The 9,119-nt window shown below is 38.7% G+C and overlaps 4 protein-coding genes across 4 annotated transcripts; 2 read left to right on the top strand and 2 right to left on the bottom strand.

The window, feature by feature from the left end:
- On the bottom strand, nucleotides 1,893-2,656 carry LOC104722575 (mitochondrial ubiquitin ligase activator of NFKB 1-like). Its single transcript, XM_010440769.1, has 3 exons — nucleotides 2,582-2,656; nucleotides 2,425-2,494; nucleotides 1,893-2,320 (listed from the first exon to the last, which is right to left on the bottom strand). Exons 1-3 carry the CDS (start codon nucleotides 2,654-2,656, stop codon nucleotides 1,953-1,955), a joined length of 513 nt encoding a protein of 170 aa, XP_010439071.1. The 3' UTR covers nucleotides 1,893-1,952.
- On the top strand, nucleotides 3,229-4,247 carry LOC104722574 (F-box protein GID2-like). Its single transcript, XM_010440768.2, has one exon. It carries the CDS (start codon nucleotides 3,542-3,544, stop codon nucleotides 3,980-3,982), a length of 441 nt encoding a protein of 146 aa, XP_010439070.1. The 5' UTR covers nucleotides 3,229-3,541; the 3' UTR covers nucleotides 3,983-4,247.
- LOC104722573 (3-oxo-Delta(4,5)-steroid 5-beta-reductase) lies at nucleotides 4,820-6,304 on the top strand. The gene is made up of 2 exons (XM_019232800.1): nucleotides 4,820-4,963; nucleotides 5,058-6,304. Exons 1-2 carry the CDS (start codon nucleotides 4,925-4,927, stop codon nucleotides 6,183-6,185), a joined length of 1,167 nt encoding a protein of 388 aa, XP_019088345.1. The 5' UTR covers nucleotides 4,820-4,924; the 3' UTR covers nucleotides 6,186-6,304.
- On the bottom strand, nucleotides 6,765-8,907 carry LOC104722572 (acyl-CoA-binding domain-containing protein 3-like). The gene is made up of 4 exons (XM_010440767.2): nucleotides 7,805-8,907; nucleotides 7,390-7,492; nucleotides 7,178-7,288; nucleotides 6,765-7,092 (listed from the first exon to the last, which is right to left on the bottom strand). Exons 1-4 carry the CDS (start codon nucleotides 8,767-8,769, stop codon nucleotides 7,069-7,071), a joined length of 1,203 nt encoding a protein of 400 aa, XP_010439069.1. The 5' UTR covers nucleotides 8,770-8,907; the 3' UTR covers nucleotides 6,765-7,068.

Genomic DNA, 9,119 nt, shown 5'->3' with positions numbered 1-9,119 from the left:
AAAAAAAAAAAAAAAAAAAAAAAATTAGAAACACATTTATTTAATTTTTTAGGAATGATTTGATAATATTAATGAAAAAAAACCCTTAAACTTCAGGATAACCTTCATAAAATATTTAGAAAGTCACAAAATCAAATTGTTACTCAAGATAGGCACAAAATAAAATAAAAAATACCTCACTAAATGGGGTAATATGTGAGTTAAGACAAAACATAAATAAATAAATAAATAAAAAACCTCATTTTTGTAGATGTAGGAAAGATTTCATAATGTTTAGGAAGACATCCTTTTAATTTAATAAGCTTTTTTCTGAATATTCATAAATCCCAAAGCTGGTGATGAGTGATGACCAGAACGAGAAGATCCTCCCCCACTGTACTATGTCTCATCAACACTACTGGCCAACTCAATAACCAACGGAAGAAGCCGAAAACAATGAAATCGACGACGACAAACTTTTTTTTTACTCTTTTACCAACTGTTTTGTTCTCAATGACAGTATATCAAACACTTGGTATGCAAAATATTGATGTCCAAAGATGAGAAAGTAGCACTCAAATATACATTTCAGCTTTAAGATTACCCATGTTTATCCATTTTATTCACAGTTTAGATTCTGATACTCAACAATTCAAGTCACCACTCATGATCATATTTGAATCATTACCCAACAATTTTCAACTGTTCTAATACCCAACAATTCCCAAAAGTTCAGATTTCATTTGATACCCAACATTTCATTCACTTGAAGACAAAGCTCAATGATCTAAGCGAAGGAGAAGCTTCAAGTTCTCGTCCACTTCCTTCGTCCAACACGACATCTCCATTTTTTCTTCCTCTTTCACATTCAGAAGCTCTGGTGGTGGTCTCAGCAGCAGAAAACAAAGATCTAAAATTCTTATTAATTAGAATCGATGAATGGTGGTGGCAGTCTCGTCAACGGTGTTCGTCGTTGGCTTTTTTTTTTCAACGTCGTTCTTCTTCTTCATCTTCTTCCAATTATCATCACTTCCCTTCCACCATTTCCTCTAATTCCGACGACAATAACAACGACGGAACTACAAAATACAGATGTGAATCCAGTTGGTGATGAGCCAATTAGCTATATTCATAAACCATAATACTACAATTTCGTGTAATTTCTGAAAATCTCAAAATCTGAAATTGAAACTGATACATGGAGAAAAAGAAGAAGAAGCTTTGCATGAAGCTTCGCTATCACCGGAAGCTTCACCACAAGCTTCGTCCTCACCGGAGCTATCACAATCGTAATTTAATAAACCGATAAGTTAATGAAAAATTATAATTGATTTTGTTATTTAAGATAAGAATTTATTAATGCTTGTTTTGGAATATTTGAGCGTGTGTTCTAAGTTAGGAAGAAAAATTTAAATTGGTGCTATTGAAAGGTATTTCTCTTAAATAAAATATAAACATATAATATGATAATATATCTAGGGACAGAGGGAATATTTTTAACACATCCATTTAATTTATTGAAGTAGTCTTTATTTTTTAGATTTATTTCAATGTTTATCTTATTATTTAGCATGTTAAATGTTGATATACTTGTTTACAAGATAACAGTTGTACAAATATTTTCAAAACAAAATAATATATACCTCAAAAACAATGTTTTCTGTTTTCCTAATACGATCTATACCTCAAAAAAATCCATATGCGCTAGTGTGTACACTGGCATAGAATCATCTTTGTCTTTGTTTTTTGGTTGTTATAGAGAATTGCATTGTTAAGGTGCACATTGTATGGGATATTGGGAATTGATATCATGGTTTCTTTGTGGTGACACCAAAAACTCAAATCTTTCTTTCACTTGTGTCGTTGAAAACTGAAAACGACACATAATAATAAAACGCAAAGCAAAGGGCGTTTCTTGGAAGTTGGAACCATGAGATCGCAAAATGGTGATTAGGAAAAAGCAACAGCGTTAATCAAACTTTCTTCAACACTAATCTCTTAGATTTGCGTATTACCCTCCGGCAAATCGGACACACCTTACTTTCTTCCGACAATATCTTCTGAGCACAGCCGCGACAAGTGGCAGAGTGACCGCACGGTACGAAAAAACAGTTTCTCCGTTCCTCGAAACAAATGACACACAATGTCGAGTAGTCCACATTATCGTCAGACGAGCTAAACGACGCAGTTTCTACATCTCCTTTCCCCGTAACCTCCGACGGCGTACAAATGGGGACTTCTTCTTGTCTTGCCACCACTGGTAGACTCTCCATGCCATCATCCTCCATGTCACACTCGCTCAGGAATTTCAATATCAAAAATACAATCGTCATTATAGTCCCTAAGAAACAATAACAAATGTAAATTAATTAGCTCTATATGTTATCTAACTTTTTTTAAATTGTCAAGTTTATACAACTATGGGAGATACTATATATATCGTACCCAAAACTGTAATATAAATCAGCACTCTAGCTGTAAATGATAGCTCCAAGTACCATCGAACGAACTCATCCTGCAAAATACAAAGTTACTTGTATAAATGAATCCATGGTTTCGTCAGTTTTGATAAAAAAATTTATCATGTAGGGGTGGTACTCACGTGATCGGATGGTGTCGTGATGGAATTTGAAATACGTAGAAGCTGCAGACATTTTGTGATAGTTGCATCAAACATCTTCAAGAAATAAAAATGATCCAGTGAAGATGGAAATGATATGTATTCATATACCTGAAGTTATATTGGATTTTTTCTTGTTTGCATTGATAGAGAGCATTAATAAACAAATGAATTCTTGATTAATTCCAAGCATTTGTCATAAATCTTGACAGTGTATATATAGTAGATTGTGTCAAAATTAGACTCGTCGTGCAATCCATATATACATTCTTAATTTGATCAGATTAAGAGGGAAAATACAAGTTGCTAACACCCAAAAAAAAGAAGATAACTCCAAACTATGATTTTAATATTTAAAAGAAAAAAAAAAAGAACAATTCAAGTGGGAAATGAAAAGGTCCCCAAATGATTCACTCTGTTTAGTCCGAAACGACGAATTCTTTTACGTGATGCTAAATAGCCAGTAGCTGCAAACAAATAAGATTAGAAAATGGACCATCCCTTCTAATCTGATTAGAAAAATGGACAAATAAGAATAGCCAGTAGCTGCAAACAAACAAACACAGTTTGGCTTATCTGATCATTGACAACATAATCATCCCTAAACAGGTCTCTTCTGGCACATTCATTAGATAAATGAAATTTTTTTGATGAGAACTCTTTTTAATGTAGTAGTGGTTAAAAGAATGAAGAGAAAGAAAGAAAAAAACATTTAAGAACACACCAAAAGACTCCAAAACAGCTGTGAGGGGTAAAATCGTCATTTTGATATTAAAAAAAAAAGCATTTTTTTTAATCATCTTTGTCGTCTTCGAAAATACTCAAAGAGCATCTGAGAAACCCAATCTCTCATCTTCTCCAATTCCATACTTTTATTTTTTTTTCATCTCTCCTCTCAAACTCAATCGAACAAGTTTCGATCTTTTTAATCAAGTCCTCCACATGAAGCGCTCTGCTATCGATGATGCTCAGAACGAGAAGAACAAGAAGATGAAGAGTACAACAACAGAGGAAGAAGGACAAGGCTCAGAAATCGGATTCTCGAATTTAGACGAGAATCTAGTGTACGAGGTGTTGAAGCACGTTGACGCAAGGACCTTGGCTCTGTCTTCTTGCGTTAGCAAGATCTGGCACAAGACTGCACAGGACGAGCGGCTTTGGGAGCTGATCTGTACGCGTCACTGGGCTAACATCGGCTGCGGCCAAAACCAGCTGAGGTTCGTGGTCTTGGCTCTCGGTGGTTTCAGAAGACTCCACTCGCGTTACCTATGGCCACTCTCTAGTCCTAATCCCCGTGCTAGAGTCGGTAAGGATGAGCTCAAACTCTCCCTTTCTCTTCTCTCCATTCAATACTACGAGAAGATGAGTTTTACTAAGAGATGAAATCTCTCCTAAACTCTAATTAAATCTACTTCTAATTACTCCAGCATATGAGTTCTTCTTAGTGTTTGGTTTCATCTCATGTGTATTTTGGAGTTTGGTTAGAAATTGATAAGTGTGATGTGATGTGATGCGATGCTCAAAGCTGGCAAGAATATTGTTGTATCCATAAGCCAGACTGTCAGAAACTGTTATGTTCTGTAATAATAGAGGATAATGTTTGATGAGTTTAATACTTTCTTTAATCGGATCTGTTTAAGTAGACTAATACTGGTATCAAATATGATTCGATTTTGTTCAATTGTTTTTGTCGTGAGGGACAATGGTTGTAATAAAATCGATTCAGGACATACATGTGAACAGAACATTCAACACTTCACGCAAAACCGGATACAATGTCAATCTATGTAATGTTGCTCTCTTTTTTTCCGGTGGACACATATCTCCATTGTGGTTTAATTACGCTATTACTTGCGATTATAAGCCTTTAATTTCGTCTGGTTGTGTGAATTTGAGTGATAGCTAGACATCAACACCATCATCGTGTAACCACCATCCTCCTTATTCGAACCAAAAATCATTTTATGGCTGCAACCACTTTTGTCATTTTCTTATTTGATTGATCTTGTTATAAAGTGATGGCTATAGTACTTTGTGCGGTGTGTTATATGAAGTTTGTAAACAAACTCCAGTAAATTACATAGAACACAATAAACCATTTTTATGTCGGCATACCATAAATAACAAAAGTAGATTAGTGCAAAAGAAAAAGGTAGATTTTGTAAGATGATGACGGGTTTAGCTAATAACAAGATATTTTTCCCTTTATAAAATGACAATAACTCAAAAAAAAGAAGACAACCCCACACGGCTCTCTTAGCCACGACCATAACTCAAAACACAAACACCTCTTCAGCCTTTTTCTAAAATCAGAAAAATCGAGAAATGAGTTGGTGGTGGGCTGGTGCCATCGGAGCTGCCAAGGTAAAAAATTCAACTCCATCCCTGAATCATCCGATCTTCATCTTCTTAATTGATGACGTAGTCACTGATCTTCTCTTCTTTTGTATTCTCGCAGAAGAAACTCGACGAAGATGAGCCAACGCAAAGCTACGAAAGCGTCGCTCTCATCATCGGCGTCACAGGAATCGTCGGAAACAGCTTGGCAGAGATCCTCCCTCTTTCCGACACACCCGGCGGTCCCTGGAAAGTCTACGGCGTCGCTCGCCGTCCTCGCCCCAGCTGGAACGCCGATCATCCGATCGATTACATCCAGTGCGATGTCTCCAACGCAGACGACGCAAGATCCAAGCTTTCCCCTTTAACCGACGTCACACACGTCTTCTATGTCACCTGGACCAACCGCGAATCCGAGACCGAGAACTGCCAAGCTAACGGCTCAATGCTCCGCAACGTCCTCCAAGCGATTGTCCCACACGCGCCTAATCTCCGCCACGTTTGTCTCCAGACGGGGACGAAGCACTACCTCGGACCTTTCACCAACGTCGACGGACCTCACCACGATCCGCCGTTTACAGAGGATATGCCGAGATTGCAGATCCAGAATTTTTACTACACTCAAGAGGATGTTCTGTTCGAAGAGATCAAGAAGAAGGAAGGTGTTACTTGGTCGATACATAGACCGAACATGATCTTTGGGTTCTCTCCTTACAGTTTGATGAACATAGTGGGGACTCTTTGTGTTTATGCTGCCATCTGTAAGCATGAAGGGTCTCCGTTGATGTTTCCTGGGAGCAAGAAAGCGTGGGAAGGGTTCATGACGGCTTCGGACGCGGATTTGATTGCTGAGCAGCAGATTTGGGCGGCGGTTGATCCCTATGCGAAGAACGAGGCGTTTAACTGTAACAATGCTGACATCTTCAAGTGGAAGCATCTGTGGAAGATTCTTGCTGAGCAGTTTGGGATTGAGGAGTATGGATTTGAGGAAGGGAAGAATTTGGGGTTGGTGGAGATGATGAAAGGGAAAGAGAGAGTGTGGGAGGAGATGGTTAAGGAGAATCAGTTGCTGGAGAAGAAGCTTGACGAGGTTGGTGTGTGGTGGTTTGCTGATGTTATACTTGGAGTTGAAGGAATGATTGATAGTATGAACAAGAGTAAGGAACATGGTTTCCTTGGTTTTAGGAACTCCAACAACTCTTTTATCTCTTGGATTGATAAGTACAAGGCTTTTAAGATCGTTCCTTGATTCCAACCAAACATACTTTGGATAGTTTCTCTGGTTTCATGTTTTATGCTTCTCCCAAAATCTCAGTTCGTTGTTGTCTTCTAAAAAATGAAATAAAAGCGGATTCGCCCTTTTCTGTTTTTGAATATTCTTCCATCTCTAGTCTTGTAAACCATTTTGGTTGCTTTTTGGAAAAGCTATACTCTTTTGGGATACTTTTCAGTTTACAAATATCATTACAAGTTGTACTGAAAGATATTGGACAATGTTGTGCTAGTCTTAAGGTGAAAGAGCTGTAAGGCTAATGGGAAACACGCCAGGTTCTGTGTTTTACTCCAATACTCTGCTATGGTTCCATAAGTGGTGTGTTTTTTTGGTCGTCTTGTGAAGTTGTTAATTGGTCGAAACGCACATAACAAGGTACCATAATTAGAGACGCTAGCTGTGAGAAGACTTCACATGGACTTATCTCAACTCTCTATCTCTCTCTTTTGTAAGTAAGAAAGCTTTGCTTATCTTGAAAGGAGTATTGATGCTAGGACCAATGAATTATGAATTCGGTAGTCTGGTGCGTAAAATCAAAACAATGGCAAGTACTAGGAGGATAGAACAACCTTTGCTTGATTCATAAATCATAGGTCTTAGCATTATCAATGCACTAGAAATCAACCAATCCTTGCGCACATATATATACGTATATATTAAATACTTGAGTGACTTGTGTTTCTTTCAACTCCTTCAACCGAAAGGATCGAATGAAAAGCCTAAACCATTGGGTGAGGATAATGTATTATGCATACACTCTCCACAACCCAAGTTGCACCTAACAATACTTATATGCAAAAGAATAGATTTGCCTTTGTTTCCCAAAGACCCTCCCTCCTTCAAGCCTCGCCTGCTTAACTTAGCCACTGGTTTCACCTTTCCCCTGAAACAATTTGTAATTAAGACGGGTTAGCTTGCAGTTAGCAAAAGAAAAGATATTAGGAAATCGCTGACACTGAGGGGAATACCATTTTTCTGGATTCATCAACAGCAGTTGTGTCTAAGTTGGTAGGATCTTCTAATGACCCTGAATTAGGAGGTAAGCAAAGAGAGGTTTCAATTTCTGACATCTTCCCTACCTGTTGAGAGAGATCAAGTCAAAGCTTATCAAATCACAAAAGCCATTTAAAGGATATCCAGACAATTTTCAAACTAAACACTCTAAGATAAAACAACTCACAGTATGACCAGTCATCAAACCAGGGACCTCCTTTGAGACAAGTGCAAGATACTGCTCCATCGCATCTTCTTGACTCATGTTTCCAAGTTTTTGCCAAGCATTCCTGGTACAAAGTAAAGCACTATTTGTTACTCCACATAGAAGTTGTTTTAAAACTGCCATAAAGCAACCAAGCTATAGACCAATGGCTTAAATCAGACAATTGCTGCTGATTCTGTCTTTATTAGATGATCAGGTACCTTTCAAAGAATTATCTTTTCTACAAAACTCTACGATACAGAATTATATCCCTAACCACCTAACCATTTTCAATCTTTACACTCACAAAGTTATCTCCTTTATGACGTTTCAAATCATCAGTTACCAAGCTGAGTTGCATAGAAAACGATTCAGAACAATGGAAAAAGTATGATACCATTTGGCACGAGCAGAGACCATGACGGCCATAGGTTGTGGCTCTCGGCATGGCCCTTCAGTGGCGATCTTGTGAAGTCCGTACAAGTCCATCTTGGACTCAGCACCAATATCTTCCGATTTCCCGGATTCTTCCAAAAGATTTGCAGCAGCCGCAAAGGATTTCTCCAATTCACTCCTCTCAATTCCTTCCCAATCATCATCATCATCATCATCGTCTTCTTCAATACTCAATTCCTCTTTCTCTTCATCATCTCCTTCACCTTTAGTATCAATCTCTGTTTCTGCCACCGTATTAGTCTCTTCAACCCTAACCTCATCCTCAACTTCAGCGACTACGACATCTCCTCTACTTTCTTCGTTTTCTACGCAACCACTTCTTCCTAATTCTGTTGATTCGCTTCGATCCTCTTGTTCTTGAAGCACAATCTTCTCCTCCGGCGAAACAGAACCACTGGACTCGTCAGCTTCTTCGAGTTCAGGACCGATTTCTTCCGCCGCCGAGTCACTCTTTTCTACCTGAACTCCACGACTAGTCATCTCCTCCTCGACGATCGCATTAGTTTCCGGCGAGAGAACCGCCGTGGACTCAGCTTCGGCGGTTGAAAAAGCCACCAGTTCCTCTTCGCGGTCTTTACGGGTTTCAGCGTTTCCCGTAGCCGCATCCTCGACTTCACCAACTCCATCAGCTCCGTTTACAAAGCGAACGACAAGCTCCACATTCTCATCTGCTAGATTCATCTCGGTCTCCATCACTCGAGCATCCATCTTCTTGACAGAAAGAACCTCCTCCTCTGTCTCAAACTCACCACCGACACCGATGATCTCAGGCTTCTCCGACGACTGATCATCGGAACTCGGATCGTTTCCTCCTAAGTCGTTAGCAGAAGAGACGAGATTAGCAAGAAGGAAAGAACAGAAGAGAGCAAGAAGAGCCGTGAGAAGCATCTCAAAGAAAAACTCCATGATTGTGTTTGTGTGGGTTAAAGAAAAAGGGAAAGTAAGATACTTAGGATCTGACAAGGAAGGTAGAAGAATGTAATAAATACAAGTAGTACTGTATATGGTTTTTTTTTTTTTTTTTTTTTTTNTTTAAGAAAGGAGGAAAGAAGAAGAGATGAAAAAGGAATAAATAAGAGAGAAGAAGGAGAGAGCATATTCTTGAAGAAGGAGGCGCTTTATAGTTTATACCACAAAGACTCATAGAGGCGGGTCCGTCTCTCTCAACGCCCAACCGCTATGACTTTGCTCCTGCTGACTTGGCTCTTTCGGTTTTTATGCTTATCTTCTTCTTCTTCTCTCCACCTCACCACCCC

The sequence above is a fragment of the Camelina sativa genome, chromosome 11, assembly GCF_000633955.1.
Source record: "Camelina sativa cultivar DH55 chromosome 11, Cs, whole genome shotgun sequence".
Classification (NCBI taxonomy): Eukaryota; Viridiplantae; Streptophyta; class Magnoliopsida; order Brassicales; family Brassicaceae; genus Camelina; species Camelina sativa.
This window is presented reverse-complemented; position numbering and strand designations above follow the sequence as displayed.